The sequence below is a fragment of the Myripristis murdjan genome, chromosome 20 (assembly GCF_902150065.1).
Source record: "Myripristis murdjan chromosome 20, fMyrMur1.1, whole genome shotgun sequence".
Taxonomy (NCBI): Eukaryota; Metazoa; Chordata; class Actinopteri; order Holocentriformes; family Holocentridae; genus Myripristis; species Myripristis murdjan.
Window position 1 is genome coordinate 9874842 of NC_043999.1, and position 21879 is coordinate 9896720.

Genomic DNA, 21879 nt, shown 5'->3' on the forward strand with positions numbered 1-21879 from the left:
TGCATGCCGCTTTTTCCATGGCAGTCATACAAATCCCTTGTCATTTTTTTTGTTTTTAAAAGCTGGAAAATTCATACTTTGTAAATCTGCCACATGACCTTTCTCAAGCTGTAAAATTGTGCTTTGCTGGCAAAACGTTAGTCCTGCCCATTTCACAGTAAAAGCCCATGCTACAAAATAAAAATTTAATACACAGCTCAATGGAGGAGCACTGTGCCTCCAACAGAAATGTTACTGTGACACAATCCTGTAGATATCAATAATGTTGGTGCTGTCAATCAGCCTCTAATAACTCTGTTAATGGAGCAGGTTAATGTTTTTTGAAGTCTAGGAGGTGTTGTTTTGCTTTGAAAAATAGTTTGTCAGATTCACAGATCCCAGCTAAACTACACAACATCATGAGAATTACATGAATTTTAGTTTTAGGGGTTTTGCTTTGTAGATTGGGAGGCGGCCCACATTTAGAGCCTCGTTTATGGCTCCTGTAAATCTCCAGACCCATGCATTATGCACGTAAAGGGAGAAAATAAAGACGTCTGCAGCTCCTGTTAGCTAACTCTGAGTCTTACAACTGGAAGACGGATGGATGATTGGAGTTTTAAATGTCTCTATAGGCTGGCCAGATCCGTCACTGCAAGATGCCACAAGAATTTCCTCTCCCAGATTTAATCAACATTATTTCACTATGCCTCAGGTGTTCTTGCAAGTTGTATTCTTTTGCAAGGATGTGAATGTGTGTGTATGTGTGTGTGTGTGTGTAAGTGTGTAATTGAACAAGTTCATGTGGTGCTAATGCAGTATCAGCTGATGCCCCAGCCTGCCCATATTGCAAGACTACTGCAGATTTCTATATTAAAGTCAGCAGCCGTAACCGCAGAGAAATGCCCTCTTGTCTCAAAGTCATCGCCTCCGTGTTGTTAACACTCCACAGCACACAGAAAAGGCGCAAAAAACTAAATCTGCATTCTCATCTCCTGCCTTGAAGCGAACATAAATCTCAGCCTGCAACAAGGCCATATGTTAAGGGCGTGCTCCCAAACACGCTTCCTTACACTTGTAAATAAATCGCATGCCCACGCCAGCCCGTCTTCTCTCAGAAAACCAAACACCAGAAGCCCATAAAACAAACCTGGTAGGAAGGAAACAGAAAAGAGAGAAAAACAAAAAGTTGGACACATGTGTCGGGGAACAAAGAACATCTGCGTGGATGGAGATAGGCGTTCCCCAAGCTCAATGAGGGGCATTGTGGGCTCAGGCCATTTCAACGTAAGCCCTGCACCAGGAGGAAGTCAAGCAGAGCCATAACTCTAGTCTCATCCACAAACAGACAAAACCCAGCGAAGAGTGCAGGGGCCGGGGTTAGCAAAATGCTTGAGTGTTTTTAACGGGCCCTATAATGGACTGTGGTCTTCAGTGAGCAGCTGCTGGACCTCGCGTTTTACGGCTCCATCCTTATTGTGTCTCCACTGAAGCTTGGAAAGTAAAGGCCCTGGGAGTCAAGGCAGACCTCACGTCTACTTGCTTTATGTCCTCTCTTTGGCAGTCCAGCTTCACAAGGCACACATCACACCGGCGGCTGATGAAGTATCACACAATGCATCTTTATGGTTCTGTAAATTCTACTTTTCTAAACCGATCAGTAATGCAGTCAAACCTTTTATGGCACAAAAAAACACAGTTGCCAGGTGAAATAAAGACGTGCTAATTTGACAGATGTGTCGGCTGCTCCACGACCAAGCATGAGAGAAGTGAGCAATTACTGAGAGGAGTTAATGTTCCTGTGGTATGTGTCACCTCAAGGCGAAGGTGGAATAATTTCAGGAAAGGCTAATGACTGCAAATGTGTCGTATTTGAAAAACATTCCTATTAAGGGTGACATGCTGGTTAAGACTTGAATAGAGAGCTGCCATGTACAGAATTTGATTTATTGCCTTAGGCTATTCTAACTTTAAAAAAAAAATACTCAAGCAAGATGATGGAAAACTTGGAGAGAAACCTCCACAGACTGAAGCGGTCTCATCCGTATAAAATGGCCACACAGCCTAATAGATTTCATATGTATGGCACAGACAGAGGCAGACAGTCTGTGGACGGCAGCATGTAGCCTGTACCATGCAGCACACAACATTTACCACCAAGTCCATAACTCAGTGGGTGTAGTGGGACAGAGGTCTCCACTAATGGAATACCTAATGTCTCCATGTCAGACACTTTTCATCTGTGATGTGACCCCCGGCATGCATACTTACCATATAGATCAGAGGCGCCATAAGTAAGTTGGCATCCTTACAGAGGGTGATTTTGCCTCATGGATGTATATTTATCCAGCTACAACAAAAAACTAAATCCCTCTTTGACTTTGCAGACAGTTTTATAACAGCATCTGAGTGTTGTTTCATAATTTTAATGGCATATTAAAGTAAACGTCTAATCTACATCAAGCAATAAGTCCATAATAAGAGCACAAGGTAATAAGAGCTGGAGGACAGGCATCTGCCTCGCGTTCTTGTCCCATCTGCCTGGATGTCACCATTAATAGTGTTATATCTATAAGCCTCCACTGCATTCAGCACCGCTGTGAATAAGCGATCAATGCTGCCTAACAATAACGCAATTTATGGCTTCATATAAAACTGCCAAGGTTGGACAATAACAACCCCCTTGAATGCTCTTGCATGCTTGAATGTCTGTGATTCCACTGAGCAGTGTTAGAGGACACACACAGCTTTTTACCAGGCAGTTATATCAGCCGACAAAATGTTTTAAGAGTTCTGTGAAGCAACATGATCACTCACAGTCTGTATTCGACATTTTTCACACTTTTCAGTATAACAGCTGCATATTGTGGAGTGTGATGCACGTCTCTGGTAATGCATTTCTCCTTTCAAGTGTTAGTCACAGCAGTTCTGGTCAATAGGCCAGCTTGTCTTCATCCTGCCAACGCATCATGAGCTGAAACAAGGCTGAGATTGCTTTTACACTTGTGTGCCAGAGAGCAATTTGCATATCTCCTCCAAACGTATGCTGTTACAAGCTAAAAATATGCCAAACACTGGTGAATCTCCTTATTGTTTTTTTGTGCACAATTTTACTTGCAGACTACCTGGGTTTACAGTCAAGTGATCTGCATGTTAATGTAACAGAGAGGCTTAATCCCAGGATCCCTACATGCAACATGGGCAGGTGCAAGTCCAACCATATTCTATGCAGCAAAGAAGCAATGTTGACATTTTATGCAACAGTAAGTATGTGGGGAAAAAACATACATTGCATGTAATTTCTGTGTAATTGCTCATGATGCAAGACAAATTCCTGGGAAGTCAGAAATTGCATCCTGTGTGTGTGTCATTATTTTAAACTCACATGCTCTCCATTCAAGTGTGCGCTTTCACTTATTTAAAAAAAAAAAATCACTGGCAGAAGATACAACTTCTAAGCTCAGCCGTGATCTTGAGGGTCAAAATCCTTGATCATACAATAGGTACAACACTAACAACAGTACATAGCTGTGTGAAGGATATATTAGATTATACTTGACTGAACTATTGTTTGCAGCAGTTGATTTGGAAGTATTTTGCTGCAGCAACCATGTGCACAAAGGTGTTATGTGATTTAATTCAAGCCTAGGTGGCAGTAAACGTGTTGCCATACCTCATCAGTCCATCACGCTGAAAACCTGCACTTGTTTTGGGGTTCAGTTCCACTTTTCAGCGCTTTGCAAAACAAACACAGACCCTGGTGGACAAGAAATGAACTTCAGGCTGTACAGTGATATCTGATGCGCCTCCAGTACAGCAGGGGGCGTGCTGGCTGCGTTTGTGTAGTGAAATTATTCGAAGAAGAAGGCGGCCCCCCAATTGAGGAAAATGGCCGACGTTGAGATGGATATCGCGTCCAGAAGAATGAATTATGGCAACGAACACGTGTAAGTTATATTTAATTCAGTATCACCCATAGGCAGTTAAGAAGGAGTTGTCATTTTTTTTACATTTGAATTTAACCGTTAAGCACTTTGAGTTAGGATCGGAGAGGCTAACAATTTAGCACGCTGCATATTGTCACCGGAGCTAGCTAGGTTACTTAACGGCAGCTAGCTAATGTTCGCTAGCTTCACTTAGCATGTAGTTTCCATCAAACACTCAGCGTATAAAAGTGTGATTCGGCTTCATTGCTGCTGGTTTTCTTCCGCAAAGTGTGCGTAGTATACTCTCTGTAGTTAAATAGTACCGTGTTGCATCATGTGCTGCCTCGATAACTTTAGTTAGCAAAGTCAAGAGCTATCGCTGCCTCACAGACGGGTTTAGCCTGCTAGCTTCAGTTTGCTAGCCGCTGTTAGCAAATCCTTGCTAATGAGAGTAAATCGTCTTGGCGGTCATGTTCAGGGTTGAGCCATCAGCGAAGTCAGCCAGGTGGATGTCGTATTAGCAGGAGCAACCCGCTGATGCTAACATTTATACGAGGTTGTATTTCTTGGAAGTGGCTAAGGAGTGTTACGCCGGTCGTTAGCTACACGCAGCCTATTAATGTTACATAAGGACCTTTCCCTTAACACCTATCAGACCTGATCCTGCTGTGATCTCGGTGCTGTGGGCAGTTTTCATGCGGTGACCTCTCGGGACTTAACTGTTGTTTTATCGGCTTATTGGTTTTGTTTTTGTTGTTGTTGTTTTTTTATTATTTGCACAGAAAGCAAGATTTGGAAAGCCATGAGAGAAGTGGAAATGAGGACAGTGGGGATGTGTCTGAGGAAGAGGAGGAGGAAGAGGTAAGTGTGAGCACCAGTTTGGCCCACATGCTGTCATTTTAGTGTGGTCCAATCCTGTTGGTGATGATGTCTGTGGTATACTAACTGACTCTGATTTAAACCTGCAGAGTTGATGCAAAGTGATTTATTTGCAATGTGTGACTCAAAATCAGCATGCCGCATGTTTGACATTGTCTGTGGTGGTAATTAAATGTGTGGCTTTATGATTACACCTGCTGCAGTTCTTTTCTTATCCCGAAAGATTGCTGCAGACAGGTCTGTGTTGAAAAAACTACATCAGCATTAGCTTTTAATGCAGATAATGTAGCAATAGACCGCAGATTTTATTTGGCAGGATTTGCCACCTTGCAGGATACCTCTGGTGTTCCTAAAAGTGAGTGTAATTTTTCAGCTAGGCTTCTCCTCTATGAAGTTACATGTTATCTAAATGAGACTAATATTCTCTGTTACATAGATTCCTTTCCTACTTGTGGTCTGTGTATTTGTCTTGTCAAATCCAAACTTCAGAGAGGTGTAGTAGAATAATCATAGGTCAGAAGATTCATAGGTCCAAGATGTAAGTTTAAGATAGTAGTGTAAAAGCAAATGTTATACCTGTTTATTTGTGACTGAAGCATCCTGACTGACAAAAGTCCCACTTTTTTCAAATTGATGGTCGTGCTACAAAGTTGTTGTACGAGGCAAGGGTAGGCCTGTCTCTCATACTCTCATGTACAAGAAGTAGAAGAACAACAATTGTCTTAATATTAGAATAATGTATCATCTGTCTCTTCTGATGAATGAGGAATCCCAGTCCCAAACAAAACCTCTTCAAAGGCAAGATTAGCTAATGTGGCAAACATTTTGCTTCTTATAACGCATATGTTTTTGAAGGCAGAGGAAGATAATTCAAGAAAGTGAAGTAATGACGCCACAGAGTTACAGTTTGGCAACCAGACAGATATTATTTTTTGTTTTTATTTTGTTTTGTTTTGTTTTCCTGTGGAACAAATGTATGATTTTGGGAAAGTAGAGGTATTAAAGCTGGAAACAAATGGTTTATTTTAATACTATATCATGATAAATTAAATGGGCATGTTGTTATTACTCTAGGAGGAAGCAGAAACTAACGGTGAGAAGACTGAAGAGGGGTCCAAACATCACAGCAGTGGTGGTAAACACAAGAGGAAGAAACACAAGCACCGGAGTAAGCACAAAAAACACAAGCATGCCTCTGATGAAGACAAGGACCGCAAACGCAAGCATCGACACAAACACAGGAAACACAAACGCAAGGAGGGCTCTCCTCCCTCTGGTGCTGTCATCTTTGGCTCCTCTAGCCACAGAAAGACTGAATCTTCTCCTTCCTCTGGAAATCCCAGTCTGGATGACAGGGCCTTGCTAGAGGATTTGGAGAAACAGAGGGCCATGATCAAAGCTGAGTTGGACAGCCAGTTGATGGAGGGCAAGGTGCAGTCAGGCATGGGTTTGATCCTTCAGGGTTATAACTCTGGATCAGAGGAGGATGGAGATGCTCGGGTCAGAAATGGAGAGCAGCGCCAAAGGGGCAGCTCAGGTAAGCCCATATCTCCCAGGGCAGGAAGAAGTGGCAAATCCAGACGGGACTCAACAGAGGTCAGTAAGTCCAGTTCCAAGCGTCACAGTCGGAGTAGGTCTAAGGAGAAGCCAGCCAAGGAGTCTAAGCCGGATAAGGTGACCAAAAGCAGCAAAGATGCAGCTGTTAAAGACAAAGGCCACGCTAGGAGCCGGTCAAGAGACAGAAAGCGTTCACGTAGCGCTGACAGGTCCAAAGAGAGAAGCAGGAAGTCCAACTCTCCCTCCAGCAGGAGAGCTGAGCAGAGAGGTAGTCGCTCTGAAAAACGTTCCTCTCCGCAGCCTGATGACAGACCAAACCAGGAAAGAGCCAGCCGCAGGTCCAGATCACCTGGACGGGAGCGGCCAAGTCGCTCAGACGCTGACCGGGACAAGCGGCCAGCCAAGTCTCCATCCAAGGATGCTTCATCAGGCAAGGAGAACCGTTCCCCCCATAGACGAGCGCCTCACAGCTCCCCGAGGAGGCGCAGTGCTTCCCCCCGCCATAAAGATGCCCATCAGTCCTCTGTCAGTGCCTCAGACAGGGCATCGAAGCAGAGCCATTCTCCTTCTAGAACAAGGTCTCCCAGGAGGGGACGCAGCCGCTCACCAGACACCAGGAGGAGGGATGCTGACAGGCAGGAGTCACCACTGAGGTTTGTGAATAGTTTTTTGATGTTTTTTAACTTCTCGCACAGTACAATTTATCTGAATCTGACAGTGCAACTAAAGGCCATACACAAGTACTTCAGGAATACAAGCAATTTAAAGTAGAGTGATAAGTTGACTGATCCTTAGGAAAGTTCAAAGATCCAAAATCTTGTTGCCTTTTGCTGATTATGTTTCATTCACCCCATGTTTTTTTAATTTTCTTGTGCAAAATAGTTACTTCCTCTTATCGGTTTCATCACCGACTTCCTGTTTGTATGTTCTGTGGACAGTTAGGGCATGGTAATCAATTATTGAATTTTCTGCAGTCTAGATTACAATTTAATTGGGTGTTAATATGAGTCTTCAAATGTGACAGACTTATATTAATATTACAGTGTAGAATGTCCAGTTCAGCCTGTCTGATGTCTCTGTAGGAAGCGCTTGCGCGCCGATGTAGGGCCAGGCAGAGACCGGTCACGAGACACCAGCCCCAGATCATCCTCTCGCCGCAGGATGAGTCGCTCGCCTCTAAGACGGAGGTCTCCATCACCACGACGTCACTCCCGCTCCTCCCCCCGCAGGCGGAGCAGGTCTCCGCTGAGACACAGGTGAGGGCCGCTCACATCCTTCTGAACCATGATGAGGCTCTGCTGATCTAAGCATTTAGTTGTTATATCTTAAGTGTAACGTGAGAGCTTGTGTTTGGCTCATTCAGATTGGCTCACTTCAAGTTCAAGTTCAAGATTTATTCGTCACATGCATGAATGTACGGGTACAGCAGCAGTGAAATGTAATTGCAACAACTCCGGCACTGTGCAAGTAAAAATAGATAAAATAAAATAGTTTAAAAATAAAATAAAGATAAAATAGAAAGTATATATAACATTCCTATATACAATGTACAATAAGTACAAACTTCCACACAAGAGCAGATTATAGCACACAAGAGTGTTTGCCACCACGCTGTGACACAGGCTAGATAGTTGCTAAGTTACTGTACTAATGGGCAAAGATGGCCACAACTGTCAAAAAGTTCTGTGTAGAACCTCTTTGAGATGATGGGGGCCTATCCAGCAATCAGTGGCTGGCTGTGTCATCAGACAAAGTGAGTTTGATGTAAGGCTTCCCATCCGGTTTGCTGAGGTAGGCATCCTGTAGTTCCCCATAAATATCGAATAGCATTTTTGCTTGAAATGCCCATCCTAATACCCAATCCCACTCAAAAGTGTCAGTGTCTAGCTTTTCTTATCAGAGCTGAAAGCCCAACTCAAACCAACCGCCTCCAGTTAGGCAACCCATCAGAGCAACGGTAGAATAAAATCAATGCCCACAGCAAACAGCCTGCTCTTTACAATGGAGACACTCAGAGGGTTGAACACACACTAACCATTTTAGAGGTTTTTTCCCTTACTATAGACTTGATAAACACCTTTTTTACACCACAGGGGAAGGTGTGAATTTGCCAAAAAATAGTAAAATATGAGGCCTTTTACGGGACTTTAAACTTATACTTTTGACCAGTTAATAAACTCTAATTTAAACACTTTAACATTTGTGCCCTGCAGGTCTGGGGAGAGGGACAGATATGGAAGGCTCAGACAGTACCGACGCTCAATTTCCCGGGATCGGGAGAGGAAGAGAAGGCGCAGCAGAGATGAGGACAAGTTCAAGGGCAGCCTTTCAGAGGGCATGAAGGCTGACCAGGAGTCCTCAGAGGAAGAAGTGTGAGTAAAAGATAACACTGATGCCTGTTTCCCCACAGAATGTACTGTAATGTACTTCCATGTGTCTCTAGGAATAAGAAAATAATTGTGGTAACATTGAAATAACAGATTTGCTATGCTGAGCAATGAGGCACATGTTTGTAGAGCCTAGCAAAATTAGACTAATATTTAACCAGCACTTAAGCTCTTGCCACCTTTCCTAAGGCCTCTGTGTGTGTGTGTGTGTGTGTGTGTGTGTGTGTGTGTGTGTGTGTGTGTGTGTGTGTGTGTGTGTGTGTGTGTGTGTGTGTGTGTGTGTGTGTGTGTGTAGGTTGGACGACTTTGATGGTGAGGAAGTAGATGAAGAGGCTCTCATTGAACAGCGCCGCCAGCAGCGCATGGCCATTGTCCAGGTGAGTTCACACCGTTGCTGATTTAAAAATCTGTTGTTTTTATAGCCATGTTAGCTCAGTATCAGCAGTGAATATAAACTGATTTAATATTCCTAGTGTAGTGGTCTGCCATTTCAGAAACACGTACATGGCTATATGTACATGACTTTTTACGTTTGAGATGTATTGTCACGGTCACACTGTTCCTACTGCAATGCAGAAATATAAGGTGGGGAATGAGGATACCAACATGGTGTCAGAGCCCAGCAGCCCTCAGAGCAGCACACGCAGCCGTTCGCCCTCACCCGACGACATCTTGGAGCGAGTAGCCGCAGATGTCAAGGAGTACGAGCGTGAGAACCTCAACACCTTTGAGGCCAACATCAAAGCCAAGCACAACCTCATTGCCCAGGAGAAAGAGGGTAAGCTCCTGCTCAGGATTATCATGTCTGTTGGCATACAAGGCCAACTGAATGAACAACAGCTGTGGTCTCTGTCGTCGGGCTGGGTGATGTGTAATCATGTCACATTTACAGACTACTTTCTTTCTTTTATGTGAAACATGAACACAATCCAGAAAATTAATAATCGGCATTATGCTGATCTGGCACAGCCAGACCTTCTCCATTCTTGCCACATTATCTCTGTGTTAAATTGATAGTTATTTTGTTAAACGTTTTTAATATTAAGGGAAAAACTGTCTATGCATATTCTCATTCATCCAGGTCATAGGCATCTCAGGGAAATTGAATCAGGTCAACTGGACTTAGTTATATGTCTTATATATCTCATATGTCCTGATTCAGTTTCCTTGAGATATAATTATTATTACTGTTTTATTGCCCTGCTGTGTCTCTGAGAGTCAGTCAGGTTAGCCTGGGAATGTGGTGGTGACAGGCAAGATATGTGTCAAATAGCAAACAGTGCATGTGCAGTTAATTAAGCACTTTTCATATGTAATTTGTGTGTCTGTTTTTAGTATTATGGTAAGGCGAAAAACATGCATATGTATGAGAAAGAGACAATGCATTTAAAGTATACATGAATATTCCAGTTAGTGTCTTTGCTTCATAGTTGACGTGCACATGGAAATCAGCAGCCTGAACATGTACGAAATTGGAGCTTTTGCAAGAACCAGTTGGCCTCAGCTGACATTTTTGTTTGTACCATCCACAGCAAATGGGCTTTCGTGCTGAACTAGTCATGATAGGGTTGGAAAATGCCCTGTGGAATTGGCATTTCCACCTGGAATGTGTTACCCTTCCAAAGTATTTTCACACGAGCAATCTCGATCAGGTACAACTTGCACTATACACTTAAATGTAAGAGGAATGGATCAGCTCCTTTTTGGGGATGCTCTGGTGTAATTCACCAAGAGAATTGTGTACTATGTCCCAGAAAGAACACTGTTTGGGGCAAGTCCTTAAAGTGGTTCCAGATATGCCGTCTGTGGCAGATTTGGGGTTGGATTGACCCAGCTAGCTTGAGAATGTTGTTGTCCTTCCTTCCCCCAGAAAGTCAGCCATCACTGGAGCTTTTGAAATGTGTGTATAGAGAGGATATGTGGGGCAGTTCAATTGCTCTAAAGCATCATTGAAGAGCACGGCTCTCTGTCAGTGTGATTGAGACCAGAAATTGAACAACAGTGAATTCAAAAGCTTTCAAGAGTAAGACACATTGCTGTCAGGCCTAGGTAATAATTTTGAGTGATCAGTTCACGCTATTAATTAATAAGGCCATGTACTGGCAGGGAAATTGTATGGTTTCTATTTGGTAGGTATTGTAGTTCAGTCTTTGTTTTTATTTTTTTCTGTCCAATATGTTAAATGTGTAGCAGATATGGAGGAGGAAAACTTTGAACTTATAGGAACATCCCACCATAATGTTAAATGGGTAGACTGGCCAAAGGCTAACTTTCCCCATTCCAGGAGCCCATGACTGAGTGTTGGACTCCTGCTGTGAGTGCGCACATTCCCAGCAAATAAAATGTTGTGGCTCTCTTCTTTGAGGTTTACATCAGTTGTCTCATGTGACTTGGGGTAAAAAACTGACAATGGTAAGCAGTGGCTTGATTTGTGTGCCAAATGCAGAGATGTGTGGTGCAAGCTAGGCAGGGATTTTAATTTTGTTTCTTTCTGTTATGTGTTCATTCAGTTGCTGTCTTGTAATCCAAAGCCTGGGTGTCTCTGCCACCTGAAGCATGTTTTGATCACTGCAGAGTATGTGAATCAAACACGTGTTCCATATTTTGTGTTTTACAACTCTGCAGATGATGAGAAACTCACCTTTGTGCTGTTTCCTTCTGCCTTTTAGGAGCCAACCCAAAGAAGCCCTCAGCACCTGATATGTTTACAGAGTCAGATGACATGTTTGCAGCAGACTTTGATGTAAGTCATGGAGGAACCACCAACTTTATTTTCACTCACACTTTTATTTTCATTTTCTCAAACAGCATTGTGCTGACACCGTTTTTAGGTAGTGAGGGAGGGACAGGCCCTGGTTGGTGAATTTGCATGCTAGCCCGTGGTGGAAAGTTTAGGAAAATCACTGACTGAGCAAATCATTACAGAGGAGTTAAAATGTAGAACTGTTGGAATGTTTGCTCTGTAGATTCAGTAAAAATGAGCTTATTTTACAGTTGAGACGTCTTTTACTTTACCAGCTATAACTGACATTGAAATTGTTTAAAACTAACTTTAAAGGCACTTACAAAGCAGAATTAGCAGCTCAATCAGTGTAGGCCTCTCTGTTGGAAAGGCCCAGTATGACAGACATCTTGTTTTTGTTTTTATTTTATTTTAGCACCTTACATTATTTTCTCCTTGTGTTTTTTCTCTTCCTCCAAGTCCATAACACTTATCTCGGCCAGTTTTGTCAGCCCGGTGACCGTTCATGCGCATGTTGTTTTGTCAGGAACGATTATCAATGAACACCAATAAATTTCAGGTGTCAGCCCACTTTTGGAATTAAGTTAGACATTTTAATAAGTGTGGATCAACCTTGAATTGTGGATTCTGCATCAAGATGTGTGTCAAGTCAGTCTCAGTAGATGAAGACCCATCAGCTGTAGGCCTCTTACAGCTCTTCCAACATCTTTTTAAAAATCAGATATTGTGTTGTATTTACTTATAGTGGTAGGTTGAGCCAGACAGGGAACAGGGAGTCAAGTCAACGAGTGGCAAGAGCTATGTTTAAATATTGCTGTATGTACTGGCCCTGCCTGAAACTTGGGTAGGACATCATATATATATATATATATATATATATATATATATTTAAGTACAGTAAATGCACTGTAATTGAGACTCCAAGGAGCTGAGCTTACTGCAGTGTTTCCATCAGCTCAACTTTAATAGATGGTTGGTGAGTCCTTGGCCAGGCTTTGAGCATCACTGCTCTGTATCGGCCACTGACCTTATTTCTGTGATTTTTCTGCAGAGTGCCAGGATGAGAGCAGCTGGTGTGGGGAAGGACTTCAAGGAGAACCCTAACCTCAGGGACAACTGGACTGATGCTGAGGGTTACTACCGTAAGTTCATTCCTCCTAATCTTAACCTTTTCTGACACAAGCCTCTGACTTGAACTATGTTAGTATCCGGAAAACAGCCGTGAATTCTTACTTAATGTCGTTGCAACATGCAGTGTTTCCTGTCAAGGCTTGTGTCATATGGTCGCTTGAATCTAAGTATATTCATTGCTTATACCTGATTGTTTTTTTAGATTGGAGTGACAACCTTCCTGCCACCAACCTTGTGTATGTGTGTGTTTGTTTGTGGTTACACAGGGGTGAACATTGGGGAGACACTGGACAAGCGCTATGATGTGTACGGCTACACGGGCCAGGGTGTGTTCAGCAATGTGATCAGAGCCAGGGACACTGCCAGAGCCGGCCAGGAGGTGGCAGTCAAGATCATCCGAAACAATGAGCTCATGTGAGTCACACATTTGATATTAAAACATTTTTAGGAATGTAAAACTTTGATATCCAAACAAACATTGGACCTTTTTAAAAACTGAATAATTTAAAGCTTATCTTAAAGAAGCTTTAATTGGTGATACATTAATAAAGACTGTTTGTTTGATCTACAGGCAGAAGACTGGTTTAAAAGAATTGGAGTTCCTCAAGAAACTTAACGATGCTGACCCTGATGACAAATTCCACTGCCTTCGTCTCTTCAGGCACTTTTACCACAAGCAGCATCTGTGTTTGGTGTTTGAGCCCCTCAGGTACTGTGATTAGTGACAGTTCTCATTTCATATCTCCTGAGATTATTGTTGTCTGTAGCCGTGGTTTTCAGAGTCCTAAAGTGTGGGGTCTCCCTTGCACAGAGCTTAGAAAGAAACCTCAGACCTAATGGCTTTTGTCTTAACATGTCTTAACATCTGTTGTATTCTCGTCCTCAGCATGAATCTGCGAGAGGTGCTGAAGAAGTACGGCAAAGATGTTGGCCTCCACATCAAGGCTGTGCGCTCCTACAGTCAGCAGCTCTTCCTGGCTCTCAAGCTGCTCAAACGGTGTAACATCCTCCATGCTGACATCAAGCCGGATAATATCCTGGTATGATGGTATCCTAGTACAATAACTCTGAGAATGAAAATAAATGATAGAATTAAGAGAGATATGGAGTATTCTTTTGGTTTCTAATGTTTCTTTCCTTTAACAGGTGAATGAGTCAAAGACCATCCTGAAGCTGTGTGACTTTGGTTCTGCATCACATGTTGCTGACAATGACATCACACCATACCTGGTCAGCAGGTTCTACAGAGCTCCAGAAATCAGTAAGTTTGTTTTTTTTTTTTTTTTTTTTTTTTTCTTGCAATGACGTTGAAAACATAGACCTTATTCATTTCATTATCACTTACTTGTTTCTTTCTGTCTTAGTCATAGGGAAGCCGTATGACTATGGTATTGACATGTGGTCTGTCGGCTGCACTTTATACGAGCTCTACACTGGCAAGATCTTGTTTCCTGGATCTTCCAACAACCACATGATCAAACTGGCCATGGACCTCAAGGGCAAAATGCCCAACAAGGTAGCGTTACATCACAATCTCAGAGATTCTGTCTTTTTTTTTTCTTTTGTAATCCCTTTCCTTGTTGCAGTGTAAAGTGTGGTTGCAGCGTTAGAAGTTACAGATGATGCAATTTTGTGTTTATCTTTACTCAGATGATCCGTAAAGGCCTGTTCAAAGACCAGCACTTTGATCAGAATTTGAACTTCCTGTACATTGAAGTGGACAAAGTGACAGAAAGGGTATGTTTTTCTTGTTATTTCTTTATTTTAACCCTCTTATTTTATTGTAACCATATTTGATTTGCAATAATGAACATCAAATACTTTACTTTGTAAATACTTGGAACTCAAATACCTCTCAGATGACTAAAAATGTAAAAATATTCTGATTCCGGTATCTACTTTGACTGATCTGTCCTTTGGTCTTGTCCTCACATCAGGAGAAGGTGACAGTGATGAGCACCATCAACCCCACAAAGGACTTGCTGGCAGATATGGTGGGCGGCCAGCGACTGCCTGAGGACCAGAGGAAGAAAGTGATGCAGCTCAAAGACCTGCTGGACGGCACGCTGATGCTGGACCCAGCCAAACGCATCAGCATCAACCAGGCTCTGCAGCACCCCTTTATCCAGGAGAAGATCTGACACACAGAAAACCACATTCGACCGGAGCAGACTCCAGAGACCAGCTCTGACATGAACTCTGCAGTGAGGCAGCCAACACACAGACTGATTTAGAATGTCATAGTTTTTTGTTCTTCCTCTACCTGGTTTTGTTTATGGATACATAATCTTGTTTTATTGTAAATAGACCATTGAAATAGTAGCCATTCTTGGAAACCTTGATTTTTGTGATTATGGTTGTAAACTTGCCCCCATACCCGGCAATGCAGTTATGGACTTTTTCTATTTAACTGACATTGAAGTGACTGATGTTTAAAAAAAAAAAACAGAAAAAAGATATAATTCTTGTAAATATGTCTATTGCATTATTGATGATCTCAAACATCAGCCAGTTGGGTTTTGTCGTAGTTGCAGATGTCAGATAATGGCACATCTTTTCTTTTTCTGTTTTTTTTTTCTTTTTTTTTTCTTTTTTTTTAATGATCACATTGCTCATTGTGGGGCGATGCATGCTTTTGAATGTGCACCCTTTGTGCTCTAGATTTCTGTGGTGCAGGCCTGTGTAAACGCTCTGTATGTGCATCAGTGTCCCACGTGTGACGGCACTCCACCCCTCCACCACTACCCACATCCCCACCCTGACAAATCCCCAGGCATGAAGCCTGAGCTGAAGAAGGAATAGACTATGTTCTCCTCTCCCTGAACCATACAGTTTCTCCATCTCAAAGCAGGTAGTCATCGTTCTCTGTTGATGGACAGTTCTGTTTTTCCAACACTTTGGCTAGGTCCTGGCTCTTAAGGCTCTCACATTTAAGTGCCTCTTGTATGAGCCTAGTTTGTTAAACACCACAACGCTGGCTTATTAAAGCCACACCTGTAACCTTCCTCTCCCTTCGTTGTATATAGTCCATTGTTATAGTTTCATGTACGATTTGTTTGTTTTTTTCCATTAAGTGGTAAAAAATGTGATTTCAATAAAGAATAGTTGTGAAAACGCTGCTGAAAGAGCACCTTCAGTGTAACACAACTTTTAGTAATAAAAAAAAGTTTCATATTCTATACCAAAATCCCAGTCATATCTTTATTTTTTCCATGGCATGTTGGCATCATGCATGCGATAATGTACATATATAAAAGTCAATTTTTACTTAGTTTTTGTAATTCGCTCTCTGTTCACACTTCATTGTGAAGAGTTCCAGATATTTGAAGAAACAGTCACGTAACTTGTGATCAGGCTTCACCACTGAATATTGCCTGTCCAAAAAGGTCTTCTGACAAAACTCTGCGTTGTATCCTTGTACACTGATGAGTGTAGTCCAAAGACAGCAAGGTAGTCTGAGGAAAGCTGGGATGTTGCTTTGAAGAAACTGTTTTTGACTGAGGCACCTGCAGCCTTAGAGCATCAAAGGTAAAAAAGGCCTATCTTGTGTCCAGTTGGAACAATTTACAGCTCTCATGCTCCTCTGCAGTGGAAATTCTAACTGTACCCTTCATTTCCGCCATGTGATTGCACTTGTGTTGAGCTTCTAAAAAGCATAATAGAGACTCACTTAGAAAAGATTCCAATTTTCTCAGTCTGGGAAGAGGGGAAATGATGTAAGATCTGTCTCTGCTTGCATTGACAGCACTAAAAAGACTTTTGATGTGAGCTGATGGGCTGTCAGGCTCAAGGGCCTGTAAATACATGTGGGCTATAGTGGAATAACCACTGGTAAAGAGGTCAATGAGAATGAGTAATGCAGGGAGACTAGTGATAGTAACACCTACTGGCTTTGATCTCATGACATACAGGGATCAGGGCAAGACTGCTTTCATTCCCAGTCTGTAACCAAATAAGTAATTGATCACCATGTTATCAAACGCATGAGGAAGAGATGTATGAGAAAGCAGCACTCTTATGCACAGTGAACGGCTCCCACTTTAATACATAATTGCAATTTCTTGTAATGATCAGAAGAGGGCAACAAAAGTACTAGCTATTCTTCATGGGCGAAATGGAAGGCGACTGCTTTTGGATCTCAGCTGCTTGTCTGACAAACTATTTCCACTTTTAATGAGAAAGAAAATATTCTCACCTAAAAAGTTAAGATAACATCAGACACTATTCATACATGTAAGGTTTTGGCCAAATTATGAATTAAAATCATAATTTCGCCCCTTTGTATATGGTTTGATTGTAGTTTTTTCTTGGTGAGGCAGTCACATTTTATATCCACAGTGACTTTGCATGGTGTTTCTTTGTAAACGATGTGCATTCTCTCTTTATCCGCTGTCACGAGTTGATGATAGTGTTGGAGCAATCACACAATCCAAACCAATAACATTTCCATATATTATGAAAACCAGTACACAAGCAATAAAAGAGACTTAAAATATAATTTCCGTTTTTATTAAAACCATACAAACATTTGTAGTCAGTTATAAAAGAGCAAAGTGTCTCTTCTGGCAGAGGGGCAGTGCTGGGCACTTCAAGCTCCACTCTGAGCCAGATCTGCCTGGCCTCTGCCCAGGGCCTGGGAATCCCTGCTTTCAAAGTCAGTTCTTTATTGGCCAAAGGATCCTCCTCATATCTCTGCTAAATCTACAGAAAGAGTAATGTATTTACACATTTATATATAAAAGTGGACAATAAATGTGAAAACTAAAAAAAAAAAAAAACTAAAAACAACCAAAGAAAAGTAGAATGCGCTCTGCAAATCTTGACTTTTCTGATATTCAGACTTTGCTCATATAAATGTTCTGTCATTTTTATTTTCCAGGTCTCACAAGACACTTTACATGTTTATTTTTTATTTTGTTTTTGTTTTTTTCATAATTCACAATGGAAGATTGGCAGTGATCTTTCTATTTTCTGACAGGCAGATATAAGGCACATACCTCAAAGTAATTCCCTCCTTTCAAAGGAAATAATTTCTACTTCTTTCAAAACAAAACACCATCAATGCACAGCTACAAAAATGACAAAAGTACCAAAAAACAACAAAACAATTTGTACCATTGCTTTGACGCTGAATACTAGGTAAACTACACAATATTCTGTGTGCAGTCACATAGGACTGCAAGGCAATACTAACACTGTTGACAAAGTCACTGCAATACTTGGTGGCAGTACACATTCTCAATTAAAGAGCTTTGGAGAAAATTATATTGATGATTTCCTATAAAATAAAACACATCATCTTATAGCATATATCATTATGAGAGGGAAATTCATGTGCTATGGACCACTGTTGGTCAGTAAGACAGATTGAAAACATGAAGCACTGAAATATCTATTTGTATAAGCATACATAAAGCACCAAATGGGACCCTTTTTCGTCAAGTTAAAAATGTCCATTTCACATCAGCTTCAAACAACCGTGCAATCCAGCGTCAAAAATCAGATTACCACTAACAGAATATAAAAGCACGTTATATACACCTGTGAGTACCTTACCAGACAAACTAAATCAAGCCATTTAGATAGCAACTAGAAGACTATTTATGGTGTTTGTGAATTCTAAGACTGATGTGTTGTCCTTTTATTTTGGACTCAATACCATACTGGGATACTCTTGACAAAAACACCACTTGGTAAGACTTGGTAGAAGCACTGAAACAGATTTACAGATTCGCAAAATTAACATACAAACAAAATGACAATATATGTAAATATACCACTTATCAAAAACTATGATATATAAAGTTATCCTCAGGGCCTCAAGTTAAGTGACCCATTTCTGACCTGCTGGAAGGAGCATGGAATTAGAGGCTTTGTACCTATGGGATCAAAACGCTACTCAAAACGATACTTGGCACATGGGCTAGTCTATGTACTTAAGACAGTGTTTATGCTTTACCTTGAATACATGCATTTATACCAACAGTGTGTACATCAAAAACAGTGACAATACACAGAATACTGTTTCAAAGAAGTGAACTTTTGCTCACCATCACATAGTAATACAAAGAGAAGGGCCTCAAAAAATAGCCTTCATTCCAGAAAAGGAATATACCTATTTATCTATACATATTTTTGACACATCCCTTTTCTGCATGGGATGACAGTTTTACAAAATAAATCTGTTTGGCAACTATCTCTTCCAGAACACTTTGTTTTAAGTACATAATAAATTCCTCATAATTGCCACTTTCTAAGTGTTAACAATTTCTATCCTTTTTTATCAGTTCTTCACATACACCAGAGTTTCTTTTTCATTTCTAAGGGAGGAGAGAGCAGAAAGAGAGCAGCTACTGCATGATAGCCAGGAACTTGCTCTCCTCTGCAAGGGTGGTGAGGAGAGAGCTCATGTCTCCAATGGCCATATTGTTGAGGCCAGGGGCCACACTGTGGAAGGTAGTGGATGCTCGAGGAGTGGTCAGTCGAGATGAGGTCCTAGACAGACCCTGGAAGATGGAGGGACTTAACACCCCTGACACAAGGCTACCCTGGTCGTAGCCATCTTCCAGCATGGCACCAAAGTCCAGACTCACCACCTCGTCCAACACACTTGGCACACTGCTGTCCACTGTGCTGGTCACCTGGTCTGCACCAGGAGAGAGGAGGGTGGCAGAGTCCCCGCTACCACCTTGTCCCACAGACTCAGCCATGGAGTCCAGCAAACACTGGTCCTCCAGGACAGGGAAGGAGGAGGCCTTGGATTCCACTGGCTCAAAGCAGAGGGGGTCACTGAAGCCCTGTTCTAAGTAACCATGGTCTGGGGCCTCCAGTTTCAGCCCAGACACTTGGTGAGCCAGGGAACAGTGGGCCCCACTCCTCTGCAATTGTTGTGGCTGGTTGAGGCTGGCCTGGATGTCATTGGTGCTCTCCGGATTGAGGTACTGCTGGGTCCTGGCCAGGTTCCTATAGCTGCTGTTGACTGGTGGGTGAGAAGCAGAGGCCTGGGGATTGTGATGATGAGCAGGACCCTGGGAGAGGCTATCCATGGGGGCCCTGCTCAGGAGTAGGTTGCTCCTTATCTGGCAAGAGGTGCTGCTGTTGTGGTTCTGGTTCTGAGGTCCACTGGAGGCCTGCTGTCTGTACCCTTGAGGAAGAGGCCCAATGGTGATCTGAGAGAAGTCAGCCCTGCCAAAGTTGGTGTTGAGACCATTCCCTCTCATCTCCATGCAGGAATTAGTGGATGTCTCTAGTTTCACCCCTGGATTGACTCTGCAAGCAGCCTGAGACTGGTTAGCCTGTGCGCAGCTGTTTGTGAAGTCTCGAGACAGCCGCCCTGGCTGATGCACCACCATGTTCCCGAACCTGCCAAAGGGAGCAGATGTGACTCCATGTTCTGACCCCTGCCACCTCCCACACTGTCTCTGGTAGTTCTGTTCCCTCGGAGGAGATCTCTCAGCACTCCCAGAGCTGACCTCATTCCATTGGATGGGCAGCTTGCTGGGGCTGTGTCGTTCTGCTATCTGCTGCTGGAGGTTTTGGGGTCCAGGGAAGGCCAGGTTCAGCCCTGAGCCTTGGATCTGCTCTATCTCCCCTAAAGATGGGTGGGAGATGTCCCTTTGGCTGGGAGCTGCTTGGTCCTCGATGTGGTTGTAGGAAACTACCTCCCCTTGGGCCTGAGAGTGGAGGTACTGCACCACATCATCTGGTAGCATGTCCTCATCCCCTAGCAGCAGACCAGCCTCCCCCTCCTCCTCCATGGCCAGGGCTTCTAAGGCTGAGTGTTCTGTGATGCTGGGGGTGCATGGCAAGTGCTGTACACCTCTCTGCAAGTTGCCATCTGAGCGTGTATAGTTCTGCAGGCTAAAGCTGCAGCTTTCAGCTGTAGGGTGCTGGATCCCAGACAGAGGCGGAAGAGGGTGGAGGTTGTTAAGGCTGTTGAAGCGCTGCACTTGGGGCAGGCCAAATGTGTCAGGAGCCTGCGTCCGCACTGGATCACTGGCCCGCCGATCGCCATTCCCTGGACCCTCGCCAGGATAGAAGACCCTTCTCCGGTAACCTGTCTGTCCCATATACCCACTGCTGTACCCATTGGTGCCATCACTGCAGCGTCGTGGCCTGACTAAAGGCGGCAGTGAGTGGTTGCCTCCACCCTGACCATCATCCATCATGGCCATGCGAGTCTTCAAGCTCATGCACTCCATGTTAGGTAGAGGTGTTGGGGGTGGACCACCAGTTGCCGCAGCATACTTGGCTTTCAGGTGGTAGTGCTGTGCTGGGGTGAGATTGAGCATCCCCCCTGATCCTCCCCCTCCTCCTTTACCTCCTGCCCCTACACTTCCCCAGCCCCCACCTGAAAGCACCCCTCCACCCCCGCCTCCTCCACCTCCCCCACACTGGCTGGCCTCACTGGAGCGTCGGGAGGCATCAGTGGAGATGGGATCATAAGAGTCGGTGGAGCTAAGGTTGTGGAGGCGGCGATGGAGGGCAGCTGCTGCCACGCCCTCACTTTGGGAAGCCTGGCTGGAGCGGCGGCTGGAGAAACAGGGTGAGATGCCAGAGGATCGCCGGCTGCTACTCAGGTAGGCAGAGCTGGTGGCGCTACCACTGCTGTCGCGGCGATCACGGAGCAAATTGAGCACTGTCAGTTCTGTGCTGCCCAGGTCGGGATGAGGAGGAGGCTGAGAAGCAGACACTCCCCATGGCCTGCCCAGACAGGATCCTGAGAGAGAGAGAGAGAGAGAGGAAGAAAGAAGACAGGGGGGATGAGAAGTGTTGGAGGGAGAGGTTGAAAACCGATAGTGAGGCGAGGAAATGATGTGGTGAAAAGGAGATTACAGGAGAAAAAGAGAAGAAGAAGACAGATGAGTTCAGTATAAGTGCGGAGAGATCCCTTAAACAGATGCTGCCACAGACAACTGGCAGCTCTTGGCCATGAAACATTGTTACATGCTATTCTGACTGATATGATGTATGGCTTGATATGGGTTTGATACCATTTTCCAGCAGAACAGGGAATTTTAAGCATTTGTTTTGCCTGAATACTTCAGCCCAGTTGGCAAGATGAAATTCAGGATAATTAATCCCTCAAACTGTGATTTGTATACCCATTTGGGGTGACTATCTAACCGTGTTTACACCTGCCTTTTATCTGTAAAAGGCCAAAGTCAGTGTTCTCTCTGTGTTCAACTAGGGATAGTTCTACATGCCACTGTAAAATCATGAGATTTTCTGGACTTAGTAAAACATAGTAAGAGCACTGAGAACAGGACAAACTGTA

General features: G+C 43.3%; 2 protein-coding genes across 2 annotated transcripts in view; one reads left to right on the forward strand and one right to left on the reverse strand.

Moving 5' to 3' along the window:
* The first annotated feature begins 3809 nt into the window (after nucleotides 1–3809).
* On the forward strand, nucleotides 3810–15783 carry prpf4bb (pre-mRNA processing factor 4Bb). The gene is made up of 16 exons (XM_030079254.1): nucleotides 3810–3926; nucleotides 4688–4766; nucleotides 5859–6994; nucleotides 7424–7597; nucleotides 8555–8713; nucleotides 9024–9105; nucleotides 9305–9506; nucleotides 11398–11471; nucleotides 12523–12613; nucleotides 12869–13016; nucleotides 13174–13311; nucleotides 13489–13642; nucleotides 13749–13863; nucleotides 13967–14118; nucleotides 14253–14339; nucleotides 14540–15783. Exons 1-16 carry the CDS (start codon nucleotides 3868–3870, stop codon nucleotides 14741–14743), a joined length of 3054 nt encoding a protein of 1017 aa, XP_029935114.1. The 5' UTR covers nucleotides 3810–3867; the 3' UTR covers nucleotides 14744–15783.
* A 1355-nt stretch (nucleotides 15784–17138) lies between these two features.
* Nucleotides 17139–21879, reverse strand: part of gli3 (GLI family zinc finger 3) — a 105542-nt gene continuing 100801 nt past the window's right edge. The window contains exon 15 of the mRNA XM_030079695.1: nucleotides 17139–21321. Coding sequence (XP_029935555.1) covers nucleotides 18953–21321 — 2369 coding nt within the window. The 3' untranslated portion in view covers nucleotides 17139–18952. The remainder of the gene's footprint in view (nucleotides 21322–21879) is intronic.